The sequence below is a fragment of the Pyrus communis genome, chromosome 15 (assembly GCF_041283825.1).
Source record: "Pyrus communis isolate YQ-2024b chromosome 15, ASM4128382v1, whole genome shotgun sequence".
Lineage (NCBI taxonomy): Eukaryota > Viridiplantae > Streptophyta > Magnoliopsida > Rosales > Rosaceae > Pyrus > Pyrus communis.
Window position 1 is genome coordinate 24,312,276 of NC_142579.1, and position 21,125 is coordinate 24,333,400.

The 21,125-nt window shown below is 37.5% G+C and overlaps 2 protein-coding genes across 2 annotated transcripts in view; both read right to left on the reverse strand.

Annotated features, from left to right (window-relative positions):
* LOC137732580 (putative disease resistance protein At5g66900) overlaps window positions 1-2,393 on the reverse strand; it is a 29,670-nt gene extending 27,277 nt beyond the window's left edge. The window contains exons 1-3 of the mRNA XM_088686611.1: window positions 1,701-2,393; window positions 590-730; window positions 45-187 (exon numbers count right to left, since the gene is read on the reverse strand). The gene's annotated coding sequence lies outside the window, so the exon portion shown is untranslated. The remainder of the gene's footprint in view (window positions 1-44; window positions 188-589; window positions 731-1,700) is intronic.
* A 532-nt stretch (window positions 2,394-2,925) lies between these two features.
* LOC137736585 (putative disease resistance protein At5g66900) lies at window positions 2,926-6,633 on the reverse strand. The gene is made up of 5 exons (XM_068475830.2): window positions 5,871-6,633; window positions 5,029-5,432; window positions 4,390-4,751; window positions 4,102-4,310; window positions 2,926-3,957 (listed from the first exon to the last, which is right to left on the reverse strand). Exons 1-5 carry the CDS (start codon window positions 6,490-6,492, stop codon window positions 3,128-3,130), a joined length of 2,427 nt encoding a protein of 808 aa, XP_068331931.2. The 5' UTR covers window positions 6,493-6,633; the 3' UTR covers window positions 2,926-3,127.
* Window positions 6,634-21,125: the final 14,492 nt, after the last annotated feature.

The window sequence follows — 21,125 nt, forward strand, 5'->3', positions numbered from 1 at the left end:
AAAAACAAAAAACAAAAAACAACTACGGTTGCACAGAGTCTAACCTGAATTTGATGCCTTTGCGGAGGGGCTTAAACATTACATTCTTGGTGGTCAGCTCCTTGAGGACGTCACACAGCACATTGAATACTGTTCCGACACCAGCCCATCTGAAAGGGTCATCTGCTCCTCCACCCATTCCTTGATTCTTAACAACAAAACCCAACACTAAAATCAGAAAAAATCAAAAGAAGTCTCAAACTAAAATTTATTACAACAGAAAAAAAAAAAAAACCTACGAAAATTGGCCGAAATGATCATTTTTCACCCAATTGCCACAATGAATTGATCAAATTTTCAGTATGTAATGGCTATTAGATTTTGATCAATTCAGCAACTGGATTGATTTCAGACCATTTTGCCACTTTCCGAAAACAACAACAGATTAGAAACAGCGGAAACTTTGAAAAAGTGAGACACTCTAGAATTTGCAACTCAAGAAATACGAAGTTCAATTTTCTCTTACGTTGTTGGTGGTCATGCAAAACAGGATAAACAAAAATATATTTTCTTCACCAAACTACCTGGGTTTTAGCATAGAAATACTTACAATTGAAGCTCGATAGAAATTTCGGAGTTGGAGCGCGTTGACTTTAACGATAGCTGATTGAGTGTGGTGGAAGACTTGGAAATTAACCAGGAAACTGCATCACCATTTCTGGGTAGTTTCATGGTGACACCCACCAATTAACTGCAAGTAGAGGCTGGCCACAATTAAAAATATTGTTCCTTATCCCATTAAATTGTGAAGGTTCAGTTTCGAAAGGAGACAAAAGCAAAGGCACAAAAGTTTTGAACCAATGAGCATTAAATGATTAATAAATCATTCCTTTTAACAACGGTCGAGCACTATTAATCATAATTTTACAATGAGAAATGCTAAAGAGATTCTTCTCAAAATGTAATTCTCTATGAATCTTCTGGTACTTTATATATTTTACATAATGTTATGTATTATTGGCACGAAAATGCCAAAAACATAAGTTGATAGAGAATCTATTGAGAGTCTCAATTTTGAAAGAATCTTTCTAGTATTCGTCTTTTACAATTTTAACCTTGTAATATCTAGGACATAACAATAACAAGGGCATATAAATTGGCATTTATTGTATGTCCGCATTATACAGTAAACCTTAACTTAGAATGTTTCAATATATATTCATCTATACCAAAGTAAGCAACAAAAGAAAACTTGTAGATACATACGTATTAGGCGTAGTAAATACACATTTTTTTGTACAATCCAAGAAATTATCACACATTATTTATTTGTGTAAAACAATAACATGACAATTATACAGGAAAAAATAAAGAACACATAATTTCTAATGACTCAAGAGAGTTTGATATAACTAGTATTACAAATTGATGTGATAAAACTTAGAAATTAGACAGAGCCAAGAACGAAATCAAACAAGAAAAATTCAACAAGATGATGAAAATTAAAGACAACAATGCAACACAAATAAAAAAAACGTTGCTCCAACATTTATTGAGGAAACACAGTTCTCACAATTGAAAATGAAGATTTTGGTTAGTGATATGTTGGGAGGGGGGGGTAGGGGGCCTTTTTAGGCCCCACAATCCTCTATATAGTGTAATACTTTTTTAATAGGATGTAAAACTTCACCAAAAAATAGTTGAAATCATAGAGAGCATACCTTTGACTTCTTGGTCTTGACAAAACCTTTTAGGTAGGGTGGTTTTACCACATCCTCCAGCAACAGTCAACACAAGCATGGACCGACTGTAACCGACCGCGGTTCAGGCACCACAGGCGAACACCTAACCTTTTCAGGCTGATTATTTTTCATCACAAATTCTCTTGTATTCGAGAGACCTCGATATTCCTCAAAGGAACCAACTTTTCCCTCGCATCCCTCGTACCCAGCAGTTTAAGCACATCAACACTCTCCGAAGAGATTTGTCCAGTTGATGAAGCTTGTTGGAGTACTTGTATTTTCTCCACAGGCCAACTTTGCTGCACTTCTGAACAATATTTGCTCCCTCCTCCATCTGTATTGCAAAATTTTGCAGTCCCTCTTTCGTGTTATACTTTTCCATGTTTTTGATGAGTGGTTGTAGAGAGTCCAGTGTGGATTGATGTCTCGGTGGGAGGTGTGGGAACATTTTTTCTCCTCGTGCGCTGATTTTTGCAGCATCAAACGGCATTTGAATGGCGTTCTGAGAGCACCCATTCCGACTGAAGCCAGAGACATATTTAGCAAAACAAAGAGACTCAAAACTTGACTCAATTAGGTAATCTGTTCTTGGCTGAAGAAAGAAGAAGAGAAATTCGAATGGGTATACGGAGAGTGTAAAATAATCTAGATTGATGAGAAACTCAGAATGTTATGTGAGCTGTTTGTCGGTTTCAGCTTAACGAACGAGCAAGGAATTTCACCCAAAAGAAAACGAAAGAGCTGGGAAAGACATTTGACGCGCTCTTAGGAGGCGAGAAGAGACACAGAAATTTCTAGCACATATGATTTGGTATTGCACTGCTTTTAAAAAATGTTGTGCTGTAGCATAAATATTTTAAAATAAAATAGTATTAAAAAAATGTTTAGATCCTAATTCAATTATCAACTTTGATATCACTTAGTTTGTAAAATTTTATCTACAAATTTTATCTCCTTAGCATTACTCTCAAAATAAAACAGTAATGTTTTGGCCTAGGGGATGGAGAGGTGCTGCAAGAGAGAGAGAGAGAGAGAGAGCGAGTGAGACAGAGGAGAAACAATCAATAGATTAATACATTGCACCAAAACTCATTGATTGGATAAATCAAAAGACTTTTTTTGAATTCTTATTTCCTTTCCATGCACTTCTCCATACATACATTGCACCAACACCTGATGATTGGATAAATTAAAAGAGAATCAATGAAGAGTTGAACAATGAGGAGTGCATACATGTTATTACAATAATACCCATGGTGAGTAATTACAATAATTCTACAGTACTGCTATGTTATTTTAAATCATATAAAACATAAAATAGAAGCAAATTACAAAGGAAAAATAACATTAAATACAATCACGATGCATACATTGCACCAACACTCATTGATGGGATGACCATGGCCTTAGGATGGAAGCTTGTTGAGCCAATTTAGGTTGATATCTTCTTTGATCACCTTTATGCGTATGTTTGTGAGAAATGGTAAGAAGGGTTCCCATAAAGTTTTCGTCTCCTCGTCGCATATCACTTCGTTCAACTGCTCAAGATCCATAACAGAAGCAGGCAGCTCTTTCAGTCTTGAACACTGTCTCACGTTGATCTTTTCCATGCTGCACATTGCACCAATGTCCTCGGGCAACTCCTTCACGCTAAAGCAATCGGAAATGTCGAGAAATTTCAAAACTTTAAGGTTCCTAATCGAGCCTGGCAACTCTAACAAGTCTGCACATGACCTAAGCCTCAACACTTCTAGATTTACAAGCTTTCCGATGTCTGCAGGCAAGGCAGATAGCTTATGACAGTTGGTGATGCTAAGCTTCTTAAGGTGAACAAGGTCACAAAGGTTGGCAGGAAGTTGCACCAGATCATGGCAATAATCTATGTTCAATTCCACTAGATTTGGCAGAGCATCTAAAATTTGGACCAAACCTTGGCCGATATCACACATGAAAAAAGATATCTTTTGCAAACTTTTCAACTGTTTGAGGACCTTTCTTATGGAAGGAATTGAAATACGTTCTAATCTAATTCTCTTAAGATTTGATAACGAACCAAGTAGTTCAAAATTATCTAGTTCAGCAGGTAACAAACCATAATTTTTTAGTATTAGAACCTTTAGTTTATCCATTTTCTCCACAAACTCAGGTAAGGCATAGTTCTTTGTTTGAAAATTCAGAACTAGAACCTCTGCTTCAGGTGCTTGCATGTTTGGCCATTTTCCTGACAAGGCTCCATCTGCAAACAATAAGCTTTAAGATATTAGCCTAATGTGTGGAAGTCCTATTGAAGTCTTAAGTATGAATGAGCGTGTGTGTGTGCACACAAACCATGTCCCGAGTGCACATGTACAAGTATTTACTAAAGAGAGATTGATGGAACCTGTTGAGATAGATAACAGTTGAGCCTTGATCGCTTGATACTTTTGTTCTGTCAACCACTTAGGAAGTTTGTCCCCGCGTATGTTTATAAATAGACGTTTCCTATGTTTTATTGGTTCTTGACACGCCTGATGGATCGCCAACTCTCTAAGCATGTCGTGCTGGGTGACAAAGTGTTCAGTGTAGTAGCCATCCGCCTCCCTCTCATGCCTGGATGATCAATACTAAATTCTTTAATGATTTGTTCGGCATACATAATGAAATAGAAAATTATGAGCAGCCAGCATACCTTGTGACAACAAGATTAGCTAAACTTCGGGCGCTGAGCTCGTGAAGGTTGGCAATGGTCAGAATTTCTTCATCTAGACCATATAACTCAGCCCACATATCAATGAGAGCGGCAGCAGCAATTCTTTGGTCCTCCGGAAAAGAACCTAGATCAAGGAAACATTCCTTGATGATAGCCTTTTCGTTATCCAAGGCATCTAAGCTGCTTTGGAGGCAAGCAAGTAAATCCTTGTCAGAATCAAGAATAGATGAACCTTTGCACCATTCCACTACTCTTTTCTGCCAGATTTCTATAGGCTGGCCGCGAAGTGATCTCCCAACCAATGCAATGGCAAGTGGGCATCCCTTACACCGCTTGATAATCTGCAATTTAATTATCCAAAATGATTACTATTATTTGATTAAATTGTTGAAAGTCATCTAAATGGTTTCATAAAGCTGATAAAATTGTAAACTGTCTAGTCTTTCATTCTTCTTACTTCATTCTTCACAGTTCATTAACGTGAGTGGATGCTCAAACGTTATTTCTTTACCTTCTTCTGAGGCATAAATAAGCATATATATATGTGTGTGTGTGTGTGTGTGTGTGTGTGTGTGTGTGTGTGTGTGTGTGTGTGTGTATTGTGGACTAAGAAATCACCTTTCTCGAAAGATCTTCGTAAGTATAAGAGCTCTTATCCTCCAAGGATGCAGAATAGTGAAAAAGAGCCATTGCATCTTCATCATTCAATGGTGCCAAATGATAAGGATAACCGAATCTTGGAAATGCAAATCTTGATGTGACCAAAATCTTGCAATTTGAAAACTTGAATTGATCAAACTTCTCAAGAAGGGACTCTGATCCTGACCAAACATCATCCAGGACAAACAGTAGAGGATTTTGTCTTGATTCCTTCAGAAATTGTTGCAACCAGTAAGCTGCCATGACTTCGTTTTTGAAAGCAGGCAGCTCGGACCCCTTCCGTTGATATAGTTGGTGTACAATAAGGTCCAAGTTGGGCTTTTTCGAGACATTGACAAAGAAGATGTTGTTCTTGAATGTATCTATCCAAACAGAAAGTAAGAAAGGTGTTAACAAAAGGTTGACTAGATATGTCTGCAATTCTGAGATCAAGTAAGTAATCAAGCAGTAGCTCATTGCAAGACTTGTTAACTCTATGAGGAAGGCATCAGCTTAACTTACATTTAGTACAAAGAAAATCATGTCAAGTTCATATCACTACCACTTGTTATTTGTTGGGCATGCCCATTTAGGTCTTTCTAATCTTTCTTATATTCCCTTCGTGCGCTTTATTTTCATGTCACCTTCGTTGTTTTTCTTTAACAAATTTTGGTTACTGTGTATGTTTGGAGGGAGTATAACGGACATTTTATAGGCCCTAGCGCGTAGTTCTACGTGCATAATCCTCTACACGGTGTATTACTTTTTAACTAGGATGTAAAACTTAACGAAAACAAAAGTTGAAATCATAAATAGCATACCTTTGACTTGTTGATCCTGACAGAACATTTGAGCCAAGGTGGTTTTCCCACATCCTCCACCAGCAGTCAGCACAAGCATAGACACCTGTTCATCCTGAAGGAGCTTCATCTTCAACTCCTTCAACGGCAAATCCAACCCGACTGTAACCGATGGCGGTTCAGGCACCGCAGACGAACATTTAACCATTTCAGGCTGATTATTTTTCATCTTCAAACTCTCCTCTATTCGAGAGAGCACCGTCTGGATACTCTTCAAAGAAACCAACGTCTCCCTCACATCCCTCATACCCTGCAGTTTAAGCACATCAAACACTCTTCGGAGAGATTCGTCCAGTTGATTAAGCTTCTTGGTGTATGTGTGTTTTCTCCAGACGCCAACTTTGCTGCACTTTTGAACAAGCTTTGCTCCTTCCTCCATCTGTATTGCATAATTTTGCAGTCCCTCCTTGGAGTTATACTTTTCGATGTCTTTGATGAGTGGTTGTAGAGAGTCCAGTGTGGATTTGATGTCTCCGAGGAGGTGTTGGAACATTGTATTCTCCTCCTGCACTGATTTTACAGCATCAAACAGCATTTGAAATGACGTTCTCAGAGCACCCATTCCGACTGAAGCCACATACATAATTACGGAAACACTCAAAACTTAATTCAAATACGTAATCTGTTCTTGGGTGATGAAAATGACTACCGAAATTCCATCGGTTTACAGAGAGAATGTAAAATAATAGTTTGATGAGAAACTGAGAATGTTACGTGCGTTGTTTGTTTTCGACTCTCTGTCTCAGCGCACATATATAGGTCGAACGAGTTGGGAAGGCGAGACACCGAATTTCTTGCCACATGTTTCGGTCTTACCGTGCTTTACTGTTCTTTCAAATCAACACACCACACGTTCAAAGTACCAACCTTTTTTTGAAATTAACACAAATAGTCTTGCCGTGCTTTCAAATTAACACAAATAGTCCAGAAACTGACGCAGGTGGTTTTGAAATAAAAAACCTTTTGAATTGAGTGCTGCAAATCAATTTTGCCGTTATATTTCCAGTCAAAACTTTTGCTAGTGTGGGAATGTGACACACATATGGATCTTACAAAATTTAATAACAAATAAATAAAAAGAAAATCAGCCTAGTTCGTTGTTTGCTGTGTTAAAATGTGGAGTGAACAAGACATAATGAATTATGAATTCAGTACGTTATCTCACCTATCTTTATACATGAATTATATATTTTATCTTACAAATTCCTGCTAATTTAATTTTATCTCTAAGGACGAATCTATTTCACCCCGTCAAACAAGGCCATATAGAAATGTCTGGATGATAATTTATCTAACCATTTTTTTAAGAATCTTAATCTTCCCCATTTTTCTTCAATTTTTTATCTTCAGCGTCTTCACATTATGTATAAGTAATGACCATCAAATAGTTTAATAGCAAATTTTCTAATAATTTACCTTAAATCCAAGTCATGTTGAAACACAAGCCCATGGTCTAATTGAACAAACACCAGCCCATATATTAATTAAACAAATACCGGCCCATAGATTAATTGATAAATACCAGCCCATATACTTATACAGTTTTACGTAATCTAGGTCTGGGTTCCTTCTGCCGCCGCGGCGGCGACCTCCAGGTAATTGGAGGTTGTCAGCCTTCGATTTGAAGGACAACAAGGAGAAAGGGAAAGGAGAAGCGAGGACATTGGATGCAGTAATTAAAAACCCGGGGTATTATTGTCATTATAAAATTTTCTTTCAACATTACTGTTTTTTTTTTTTTACATTAAACATTACTGTTCACCTTTCAACAGATTTTTTTAATAAATTGCTTTTTAAATAATTTCAACAACCTCAAACTGGTATTCCATTGTAGCATCTCTAATAAGAGATTTTTTAGTGCACGGATTAATATAACACGTGTTATTATATAAACAGAAAAACATTTGAAAAATATGTTGTAGCATATTTTATTTGACTAAGAGGAGAGAGCCGACGGCAAAGGAAGAGAGAGATGAGAGATGTGTTTATAAAATCGTAGGAGAATGTGTGTGTGTGTTATTCCCTCCTATCTAGTGTATTTATTTATAGTAATAAGTGGGAGAAGAATTCTTTCATCCCTAAGGAGTACAAGTTCATATAGGAAAGAATAATTAGAATCTAATCTAATATAGGATTTATACAATCATATTTAAACTAAGAAAATTCGTAACAAAATAAAAATTTTAATCAATTATATAATGGCATGCGGTGTACTATCTCGTATAAGACACATTAAAAAATTTATCTTCTAATAGAAGATGCAAAATCCCTAGAAATATACAATTTAAAATTTTTTTGGTCGAATGTAAACATGTGAATGAAATGTATATTTACATATCTAGGAGGTGGAATAAAAAAAATAAGTATATCCATTTTCACTGGTTAAAAGAGACCAAAAATAAATGAGGTTTATTAGTGTAGAATTCATATTTACACTTTTCGAAAATACTCTTATTAAAATTGTACTAGAAATACATTAGTAAAAGCCAAAAACATGGATTCTTGGAATGCTAATATATAAAAAAAAGCTTAATTAGATAAATGAACCTTGTGATTATAAGGTATTTGAAAAATAGTTCATATGGTAAAAAAATTCAGATTTATGCTCAAAATTAAAACTTTTGTCATTCCTCTGGTAGTAGTTACGGTAAGACTAAGAAGGTGATTTCATCCTTTCCATTTCATCCCATCCATTGATATCCTTTCAGAACGATGAAACGGTCATTCCATTTCATCCTTTCCAAATTCTCCATGAAAACAGTTCCATAGACGACGACGACGACTACGACGACGAATTGATGTTGCCGGAGGAGATGAGGGGAGGTATAATCGGAGCGTTATTGAAGTATCTAAGTGAGCACGGCACTCACCTTGTTCGCAAAGGAAAAAGGCTCGGTTGAATCGCCAGGAACAAATTCTGGTTCTGGGCTTTTCTCTTTGCAGCCTTTTTTTATTTTTTTTATGTACTTGCTGCTTGTCGGCTTCAAAATGCATCCTCCTGGTATGTGCAAATTTATAACAAAAACTTAACTTTTGTTAATTTGATTACTTAAATTTTAAATTTAATCATCTTGGTATTAATACTATATTAATTACGAATGTGGGTTTTGATCAATGCAGCTAAACTAGAAGGTAGTGGTAGTGGCATTAGTATTTCGGTTCACCCAGAAATTTTGCCTTCTGGTGCTAGAAAACCACCCAGAAGCAAGCATCGTGCCAACTATAAGTGTTGATATATATTGATCCCTTCAATTTTTGTTGTACTTTTTTTTAAAGGGATGAAATGGAATGACCATGTCATCGTTTGGTTGTTCTGAATGGAGATCTACAATGGAAATGATGAAATGACCATCTTAGTCTTACCCGTGAGACCCACCTACAAGCTACGAACGGAGGAATGACAGAAGTTCTAATTTGGAACATAAATCCTAATAGACTTAGACCACATGGGTTTAAATCCGAATTTTTTTACCATATGAGCTATCTTCTGAATACTTTATGACCACAAGGACCATTTATTTGACTAGGCTCACAAAAGACTATTATTAGCGGCTCTCTCATTTCCTCTACCAATCTTATATTTATAAAATTCATAGCTCCCGACCCTTTTCTTTAGCGTGTGGCTAGTGGCAGCCCATTCCCGTTCTCCTAGGTTTACTATTTTTCTCTTCTCATGGATTATAGCATATTTATTTTTCATTTTAGTATTTCTGTCAATAAGAGGCTTCTTGATGAGGTTATTTGTGAGTCTTTCCTAGTGAATATTTTAGTTTTGTGTTGGTGTGCTATTGGCTCCTCTTGGGTCTACTTTGATGTTCTTGGTGGCTTCGTCATTTCCAGTAAACTTAAGAATGGATTTCATTTACGTGTATCAACAGTTCATTGAAGAATTCACACATTTACCGTGTATCACAAGTTCACGAAAATTGACAGATTTGAAAATTTCATGTGGGAGACTATAATATAATCTCATTACGTTTTCATGGAATATGCACAATTGTTTCAATGTTGATTAGTAAAATTTGTATGTTTTGCAAGTATAAATATATTTCCTAAAATATTTTAATTTTCTTTATGAGTTTTAATTTAAATATAAATCATACAATGACTTTATTGTTATGCAATCAAATATATAGTTTTTCAAAGAGCAATTATTGTGTCATTTAGTACTATGGTCTAGTGGTATTCCTCTTCACTTGTAAGTTAGAGGTCTTAGGTTCGATTCTTACAAAAGATAAATTTCAATGAGCCACATTATGATTCACCATTGTGAGCCTTAACTCACTCTCCCACCCTCTTAGGATAGATAGTATCGTTTATTAAAAAAATAAAAAAACTATTATTAGTGCTAAAAGAAAGTCACTTTGCCCTCCTTTTGACCTTTCTTATTTCATTAGATAATAGTGTAAGATAAAAAAAATTAAAAAAAAAAAAATTCAGTTCAAATTTTGTTGTGAGTGAATTCATAAGTCTGGTGTAAGTTAGTTAGAGAATTCATTATGAAGATGCTGCTATTTGCTCCTTTTAGCATACTACAAGATGAGAAAAAATGCTTATATACATACAAAATTTTCAACACCAATGAAACTTTTTGTGCACATGCCATGAAAACATAAGAAACTTATATGCTTATCTATTTCCATTCACAATATGTCATGTTCAATGCACTTATGAATTGACCTCATTTACGTGTATCATACGTCCTTTGATAAATTGATCCCGTTTGCATGAATTATAAGTTAACGAAAAATGATAGAGCAGGGAATTTCTTGGAATTTTTTGAGATGAGACCATAGTATAATTTCCTTATATTTTCATAGAATATTTGCGAAATTTAGTGTGGAAAAGTATAATTGTTTACCGTGCAATTTTTTTTTTCTTTTTTGAGAAAATATTGCTAAGATGTTGAATTTTAATTTATTTTTGGGTTTGTAGCACAATGTAATGACCCGTCCCCAAATAATTCAGTTTTTATAATTCTATAGCGTGAATTTACGAAAATGCCCTTCAAGGTAAAAATGTTGATTTTGTTGACCGTCTTGCCATGTCACGTAAGATTTGTTTTCTTGACGTATCCGTGTAGTACTTGACGGACGAACACATAGGCACAACTCAAAATTGAATTTGGAGTTACGATGAACATTTTACGGAACTGCGAAGTTGAGGGGCAAAGTAGTCAATTCACTATTGTAGATATAAGGGTTAGTGACAAACCCCGACCTCAATCGAGGCATGCTGGCCGTCACGTGAGGGTGACGTAACCATGTGTGTTGTGCGGAAGTGGTAATGATATGAAAATGCGAATAAATAAAAATCACTAGTTATCTTACCTTAGACTAGCCTATAAGTATGAGTGAAAGTGATTAGAGTAAAGACACACACAACCAAAGCATAGGTACCGAAGTGCAGTCCAGAAGAGTAAGTAATAATTATACAGATCATAAAAGAAACCCTACATTAGTGGATGTCTATCAGAACCGCCGTGAAGTCCTCGTGAGCCACCGACACGAACTTCTATCTAGAACCTAGAGGGGCGTAAAATAGAAAGTGTGAGTGGGCAAAAACAAAACATTCAAAACCATTTATTTTTTCAAATGTAATAACCCCTCACTGTAAAACCTGTATAAGTTTCCCAGAAAATAATACTGTAAACATATATGAAAACTATACTCGAGAATAACCAAACCATGTATACACATGAAATTCATCTCAACCATGAATAAGTAAGCCAGGTGAATTGCACTAATATAAAGTGACATATTAGCCGGAGTCACTTAACGTGACTTGTACGACTGAATCAATAACTCAACAATCAAATCAAATCCTGCACACGAGTCAGAATCACCTATGTGGTCTGTACGACATGCTAGGTGTAAATAAGTACGCTCAAGTGCTACGATCACGTGAAGGCTGTGCGAAATATCGCAAGTCATCTACGAGTTGGAACTACCTAATGTGGTATGTACAATAGGCTGGCACCTGCCTTAGATCCAAGGTGAGCATATGGTGCGGGAGGTGAATGATCACGTGAAGGCTAGGCCCTACCCTCCGGCGTAGCACTAACACCGGGTTGCAGGATATAAATCACTGAAAGCAACTCATCATAATCATACACACTACCATGACAACCATCGCTATATACTCACCTAAAGCTTATCTGAGCATCCACAGCGTCGAGTAGTAATATACACTGCTATAATAAAGCATATTTTAATATGTAATGCATACAACATGGCATTTAAAATGTAAAAACCATTTAAACAGTTTATGGGAAACATAAGGCATATATATATATATATATATATATATAAAATTCAAAAGCCCACTCACTGGTATGTAACCGGGTCGTAACCCCCAAGTCTCGCCTGGCTGTGCTCATCCTCTGAAAATGTTTCACCTATATGTGAAACAACTATTTTAATGTTATTTTTAAGCACATAACTATCACTATGAAATAACTTCTCATACGTTGCTTAATTGAGGTGTTTGAATATACCATCGTGCCCTACTCAACACCACGAGCATCCACGTATTTTTAGAATAATTTACTGAAGTCCCACGCACCCTCACGCGTCGGCCACACACGGGCACGTGCTTGGAACACGGACAAATTCCTTAATGACGTTAGGGAATATTCTGTTAAATATCAGCATATACCGTTTAAAAACTAATGGTGTTACCTTACGCCGTTAGTATATTCCGTCAAAGTTGGTGGAATATTTCTTGTTTTCTCCGATAGTTCGCCGAATTCTGGCGCCAGCCACTGCTGCACTCGCCGGTTTCTGGAAAAACTTTAATATCTTCTTCATTTTTCAACCAAATTTCATAAAATTTATATCAAATTGAAGCCTTGGACGAGTAGAACATGATCTTACCACTTTGAAGTCCTAACACCGATTGAAAATGGCTAGAAAATAGCTCAACACAACCGGCCAAACTTGAAACTCGACAGACCCAAGAGTTTCGATGTTCTAACCACTCCAAAACTAGCCTAGGATCCTAGTAGAAACATTTAGGACCCTTTTTGAGCTTTAAAATACTGTGAAAGATCCACGATCACGTTTGAGTAGCAGGGTACCCTGCTGGAGCTCGCGAGTTCTCGAGTTCCCGGCATACTTTCTTTGAACAATTGGTATGATTAGGTTCGAAGGCTTGCAAGGAATCCAAAGGTGGTCCTTAGAAGTTTGATTTATGGTGTTTTGATGGTGTTTGAAGGTTTGAAGGGTGAAGGCTCGGTTGTACGGATGGAAAGAATTTTCGAGAAAAAGAGAGAGAAGGGAATAAGGTTGCACGTGTGTATGTGTGTCCAACAGAATTGGGCATTTTAAATTGTCCTAAGTCCCAATTGGGCTGCATGGCATGGCTCATGCAATTTTTTGTCACCCTCGTAACCTCAAATATCAATATTTTTTTGTCAACAGGGCAATAATTTAAACCATATACATACATTCACATCACAACGCTCATGAGGGTAAAATTGTCATTTCCACGCGTTCAAGGATAAAATATATTTTAATTTGGGACAGGTCATCATAGTTAGATATTTTTATTATTTTACTAATTTCTATCACGTGGGGCCCACTTCTCACTTCCCCTTCTTCCCTGTGTCCTCTCCTCCCCAATCTCTTGGACCCTTTTGAACCCTCTCCTGAGCTCTTCTCTCTCAGCTCTCATCTTTCTTGTCCTCTTATCCCTCTCGTCCTCCTTCTACCTTCATCGGCACCGAGACCAAAACACCATCATCACCATGCCATCACATTTTTGGTGTGCACCACAAACCCTAGATCCCTTCAGTCGCGATCTTCGACTAGCAAAAACCTCTCTCTCTCTCTCTCATTCTCTCTCTGCACAATGGTACCCCCACTATTTTAAATCCTACTCCGGCAAATTCTCGCCGCCTCCGATAAAGGTAAGTTTGAAGATCACCTTAAATCTTTGTAGATTGCGTTGTAGGATGAGTTTCTAGAAGTTTTAAGAAATTTTGTGACGTGTAGATGCAGAGAACGCATCTGGCAGCTTTTCCAGATTTTTCTGACGAACCCGAGATTTTTGCAAGGCATTTCTGACCAACTCCGGCTATGGCTGGGCCTTGAATAGGTATAACTCGAATCCCTACCCTTCTAGTTTTATTTTGGTATTGAAGTGGTGAGTTTTAGTTAAATTTTTGGAGCTAATTGGTGCGTGCGGTGGTGTGGCCTCCTGGGCCGCCGCCCTGTGGCGGTGCGAGCGGCGGCACGTGGCAGAACTTGAGGTCCCTCCTTAGGTTTTTCGAAGTGTCGAATCCGAATCTGCTGTCCGTTTTCCCAGATTCTTTAGTTTTAGTAGAGTTTTATTAAATGGTCTCTATTTGTGTTTAGGTGCGTCGGTAGGAAGTGATCCCGTCCTCTCTAGTTCGAGTGGCTCCCAGGCAATGGAATATTTGTGAGTGGACCCTTCTTAAATTACATGTTTTTATAAATATTAGGCTTGCGTTTGCGAAAAGCATGGTTTCATGATTTTACATTTTATGCACTATTTATGATTTATCAAATTATGTTTTACTAAACGTTATGAAGTATTGGACTTACGCATATGATATTTTATAGATTTATGAATATGATTTATTTATGGTTTATGAGATGAGGTTTTGAGCTCTGATGATTTGATAAGATTTCGAGATACGTTCTATGTGCTTAACTAGTGGGTTATCATATAACACATACACACAACATGAGTATGTAGACGTCTATGGCCATAGGACACAGTTGATGATATTTATGACATAACCCTAGCTTCACTAGCCACGGCTAATGTCAGTGTGTTATGTTATATTTTCTTCTCTAGCGTAACCTAGAGTCGTACAACTTCACCTTTGGGTGATGGACAGGTAATGCCCTTGGGCGACTATGATACCCCTAGTTGAGTACATTATCGATGTGCTTTATGGATATTTTATGGATTTTCCTTCAAGCGACTATATTACCATTACTGAGCATGATATTTTATGTAAATGTTTTACAAATGTTTTTCATGGCATCCTAGAGTTTTCAGAAAATCTATTATGTATTACTATATGTGTTTTCAAAATAGGGGATTAGTATGTTCAGAAAGAAAATGGTTTTCTTATTATTAGTATTAGTATTATAAACTTTGGTCCACTCATCCTTTGTTTTGCGCCTCCTTCAGGAGTTAGAATCGAGACATACAATTCCGGTGTTAGGGCACTTCCATATAGGTATCTTTAAGTCTTCTCTATGTAGGACCCACTCATTTATTCGTACCTTTTTATAATAATTCTTTCACATTATTTTTTATTAGTTGTATGCTCTGAACATGGTTCTGCATGAGTGTGTTTCTTTCTAGATACATATTTTATTTGTATGCATGTTAAAATAACTTCGTTATCATCGAGTGTTGACCAGCATGTGCCTATCCTGGTATTTAAGGACATCGGGATCAGGGCGTGCCACACAAAACTTGTACTAGAAGATAGAAAATATTATACTTATATACATAAAAAAAAAAAAAGAAAAAAAGAAAAAAACTTATTTTTCAACATTATATTTTGTGTGCATATGCTGTGAAAACACAAGGAAATTGTATTTTGGGCTGGAGTACTCATATACGCTTCATTATTTTCAATAAACTTACGAATAGGTCTTATTTTTACGTGTTTCAAAATTTCATTGAAGAATTCATCCCCTTTAGCGTGTATCATAAGTTCACGAAAAATGAAAGAGTTAAGAATTTCTTGTGAGGAGACCATAGTATAATTTCCTCATGTTTTCATAGAATATGCACAAAGGTTTCAATGCTAATTAATACACTTTTTATGCCTTGTATAATTTTCTTTATGAGTTTTAAATTTAAATTGTACAATGACTTTATTATTCATACAATCAAATATATAGTTTCTAAAAGATTTCTAAAGGAGTATTAGCGCTAAAAAAAAAACCACTTTGTCCTCCTTTTGACCTTGTTTACTTTATTAGGAAGCAGTGCCTAATAATTTTTGCAAAAAAAAATAATATATATATATTATTCGAGATGAGATTCACATGTGTTGGTGGACCATACCTCTATTAAAAAGATGAGACCTACATATTTTTAATAGGCAAAAACTTCAATGTTAATTAATAAAAATCAGCTCTCTTTTTCAGTGAAAATATGAGCTATCTTTTTCTAATGTACAATTATTTGTTTCAAAACTATAAGTTTTCTATAAAAATACTTCAAGAGTTCATTTTGGAGAAAAGAACCCCCTCATCTACCTAATTGTCATGATCTAATTAATTTTTAGTTGTGAAATTTCTTTGTACCCTTCTCATTACAAAGCCAAGTCGGCTTTTTAAGTATTGGCATGCATTAATCGATTCTTAGTTGTGAAATTTCTATTGTGCCATTCTCTCAGAATATTAAATTTGTTTATTTTCATTTAAAGTATATGGATCTAATTAAAGTATTGAATTTGTGTATTTTCATCCAAATTACATTGTTACTCATTGTCTACTTTGTCAATGACTACTTCTATGTGAACAACTTTTAAAAGAAAGAAAATATGGCCCGTTCTTTATTAGTTTAGCTATTAAAAGTTTGAACAAGAAAAATAAGTTTAAGCTGATCACGTAACGGTATTGAACGAGACTAATCAAACAGTTTTATTTTTTTATTTTTTTTAAAAAAAAAAAAGAAGAAAAAAAAGATCAAACTGTGTTGGTTGGAAAACATAGTTTGAGACGAATTCATCGCAATAGTCAATAACAATCAATTCCTCTAGATTTGGCAATGAATCCAGATTATATGTGAACACAGTTTTGGAAACTTGACCAGCAAGCGTGAGTATAAATGCTAGAAAAACTTATCTTGAACGAGATTAACACATGATCCCGTGACATAAAGTTCTTATCTTATGGAGACTCTTCGATGTTTTCTTTTTGGTTCCTTTTACTTATAAAATTTATTTTGGAGAGCATGAATCAGATTGTGGTGTTGAATTATACATAGACTGTAGAGTTTAAAAAGTCCCATTAAAAACAAAAACCACATTTTCCCTCTGATAAAACAACTTTCACATTAAACATTGCTTAGATATTAAATTTCCCTTCAAATTTCACAATTTCAGAAAATTTCTTAAGGTTGTCAATATAGTGCTCATTTAACGACAAATGATTATACCTTGCAATATCCCACACTGCTATTTACGAAACAAAGGGCGTAAACAGGAAAGGAGATGGGAAATAGCCTAAAATAGGAAGACAATGAAACACAAGTCAGAGAGGTTGAAGAGTAACGTTCACTGAGGAAACACAGGTATCAGAACTAAGTCTTGTGGATCCTGCGGAGCAAAAAATAATCAAGAAAATTATGGATGTGACACGTGGATTTTTTGATAACAATGACAAATTTACCTTCAAGGCATACCGGGATTTCCACGCACATGCAATGGACAATAACAACTCAATCAAAGAAGAGTCAAAGCTAATCAAAATGGTAATTATTCAAATCCATCTCATCACTCCTCATCAAATCCCCAATAAAAAAGGTAAGTCCCAATTATCCTATTTAAATTAGAATTGATTGCCAAGTTAATTGCAAGATATTATTTCACATAATATCTTGATTCACACGCTTGAAGAAGACTCTCGCATTCAAAGCTTCTCATTTTTTGTTCATTTGTAGATTTTTCGTACATTCTTATTCCTAGGATTTTTTTTTAAAAAAAATTCTTTGAATAAACGTAAAAGAAAAGTGCAATGACTGGAAATTCGGAAACCACAACGAACGAAACTTCCTACATTCAAGGATTTGGACCACAATGATCCACAAGGCTCAAGCAGCACCACCCCCACAGGGTACCACCGTGGAAGCCACCACAGTAGCAACCATGGCAGCGGCCATTGGCGAAGCCTAAGCCCACAGTGAAGGTATCACCTTGCAGCCGCAAGCCCAGGCTCGTGCCACCTTGCAGCAACGACCCCAGGCTAATGCCACAAGGGAGCCTAGCATGGCCCAGAACTAAGCAGTTGCAGCAGGAGAAGTAGCCTAGCACTTGTTGGCTAAGGCCAACGCAAGCCTAGCGTGCTCTCGAGCCGAGCCCAAGCTCAGTGCCCACGCACACCGTACACGGGGCACCCCATGCCAGTGGCCCGACCTGCTCCCACAGCCCAATCCGAGATCCAGCCTATTCTCGTGGCCTTCCAAGAGATCCAAACCGGTCTAAGATCTGTTTAACCATCCCGGCTTCAGATTTCTTGACTGACAATTGAATTAAAGGTATTTTCACCTTATTTTTTTCACAGAGTTGACATATCCCAACTCAAATCTTACACCCGGAGTCCATACACTTCCACTACTCAAGGAAACACATATCGTCCAAGCTCTTCCAATCCAAATGGCAAACCACACTTGTCTTGACAATCACCCTCGCATAGCAAACAACCTTGGTGAATCAGCTCTTGCAGCGCACAGAGATACAAAGTGCCCCGGACAAGGTGTCTCGAAGTAGGACGAGCCCCGCAAGTAGCCCCCAACTAGCCACAAACTGAGCGTTCGGGTAGTGTACACTCCTGATTGGGCATCTGAGATAGCGTATACTCTCTTCTTAGCACACGAAGGAACTTGCACTTTAGGCTAAGCCTACGGATGAGCATACATTCACGGTTAGGGCCACACTTTAATAATCAACATGAGCAATACACCAAGGGAAATGTTCATTCGTGGCTAGGCCTGCAAGGAGTATCCTCTACCTCATATCGGAGAGAATCAGTCACTCAATCCGGCTCAAGTTCAACCGGAAGCTTTTGAGAAATTCGCTCACCAGCTAAAAACCTACCACATGCACTGCAGCCATGACATAGACGAGCCGAACACATGGAAAAGCAACCTAGACCAGCAGGTAACGATTGAGGGCAGTCGAGAGCTCCACTACCCTAACAAAGGTAAATTCAAGAAGAAGTAGAGAGGCTTCTGACCAAGCGATTGCGAGACTTCCAATGCAACGAGGTCACTAACGAAGCATTACGATAGGACATGACAACATAAGCCGGTCACCCTTCACGGATGAGATCGAGTAGGTAGAGCCTCCACGAAAGTTCAGCATGCCACATTTCACATTATTCAAAGGAGATGGAGATCCAGAAAGACACTTGAAGCATTACCGAAGCATATTGGTTCCGCACCCTTCTGCCAGAATCCATCCGGAGTTTCGATGATCTTTCTTAGTCATCCTACTGCTTGATCAAGAAGAAGTCTGACCATTTGTTTAATGTTAATAAAAACCTAAATGAGTCGCTTCGCGACTATGTGAAGTGGTTTAAAGCAAAGAAGGAAAAGATAGTCGGATGCAACAACTTGATAGCTAGTGCAGCCTTCCAAAAAGGACTCCCCGCAAACCACTTATTGTTTGGAGAATTGATCATGAAAGAAGATATAACTCTAGCAGACTCTTTCGCTCTGACAGAAAAACATGAACTTTGGGACGAGGCTCAAAGAGCATACAAGGCACCCGAGCAGCCTCGAAAATAATCAGTAGTAGCTTAAAAGAAGGAGGACGGGAAACAGTACAACAACAAAAGTAGGCAGAAGGCCAAGTGTATGGACCGACCCAAAACTAAAGAAGGTTCAACGCCTAAGAACTACTTTAAGTTCTTGATCCCGATCCACTAAATCCTCTACGACATCAAGAACGAACCATGGTTCAAGCTGCCAAAACAATCAAAGGGAGATACTTCCAAGTTGGACCACACCAAGTATTACGCGTTCCATCAAGGTACCAGTCACACAACTGATGACTGCTACACTTGGAAGAACTACCTAGAGAAGTAGGTGAAAGAAAGCAAAGTCGACAAATACTTAAACAAGCTAGTTGTGCATCCTAGGAGAAAAGCAAACGCCGACGAAAAGTTGCCAACCAAGACAATTCAGATCATTGGCATCTTTACCGAATCCTAGCACTTGGGGGCCACCAACAACTCCAAGAAAAGGAAGATCCAGTAGCCTATACTGGTCTTATAGGTCCAGGTAGTCAACACCCAACCTGGACCTATTGTTGCCTTCACCGAACAAGATGTCAAGGGCGTAGATTTCTCGTATGGCGATACACTAGTTGTATCTATCCAACTAGCCCACACTATTGTCGACAGAATGATGGTTGACAATGGAAGTGCGTTCAACCTACTTCAGCTTCAGTAATTTAGAAGATGGGCATGGAAAACACAATCATACGGTGAGTGGGGATACTCATCGAATTCAACAGACACACCTCGACTGCTATCAACAACATCACACTTGTCGTGATAACACTGCCAGTTGTCTCAAAGCAGATGTTCATGATTGTAAGCAACCCATCTCCCTACAATAAGATTCTAGGGTGACCTTGGCTGATAAAGCTAGACGCCGTAACCTCCGTCAAGTATCAAAAAATTCGATTCCGCATCCTGAGAGGAGAAATCGGAGAAACTAAGTCTGAACAAGCCACATCTCAATGATGCATTGTGCAAGTATTGAAGGAATAAAAAAAGAAGACCTTTACCCCTGTAGAGGCAACTGAGGTCCAAAAAGACAACGAAGCTACCAAATAGTAATTACAACAAACGGATCAAGAATATGGTATCCAAATTAATGCGCCAACAAATGAGACGGGATGGAAACCCGAAGAGGACGCGCAATACATCATTCTTGATCCCCAGCAGGCGGAGAAGACTGCTAGAATTGGCTAATGTTTGAGCCCAAAGGAATAGAAAGAACTCGCGGCTTTTCTTAAGGAAAAAAATGACTTCTTTGCTTGGTCACCTTCTGAGATGCCTGGCATCGACCCCAAGATAGCTTGCCACAAGCTGTACGTCGACCTTGTTGCTAAACTAGTAATCCAAAAGAGAAGACATTTCACACCTGAACGAGTGGCGATCATAGCAGCAGAAATCGACAAGCTATTAGAGGCCGGATTCAAAGAAAATGTAACGCACTCAGCATGGCTTGCCAACGTCATGCTAGTGAAGAAAAAAAAAGAAGAGCAAATGCAGGGTTTGCGTAGACTACACCAACTTCAACAAAGCATGCCCAAAGGATCCTTATCCAGTTCCCCGAGTCGATCTACTAGTAGATTCAACTTCTAGGTACTAGATGCTCAGTTTCTTAGACGTATACTCCAGCTACAACTAAATAGCCATGCACGAGCCCAATAAAGAGAAAATCACGTTCATGATCGAGCGAGGCACTTACTGCTACAAGGTCATGCCT

Coding starts and splice junctions, on each gene's coding strand:
- LOC137736585 (XM_068475830.2), bottom strand. CDS start 6,492: ATGTATGTGGCTTCAGTCGGAATGGGTGCTCTGAGAACGTCATTTCAA. Junction 5,433..5,870: donor TCAGGATCAACAAGTCAAAG/GTATGCTATTTA, acceptor CTGTTTGGATAG/ATACATTCAAGAACAACATC. Junction 3,958..4,101: donor ACTGTTATCTATCTCAACAG/GTTCCATCAATC, acceptor TATTGTTTGCAG/ATGGAGCCTTGTCAGGAAAA.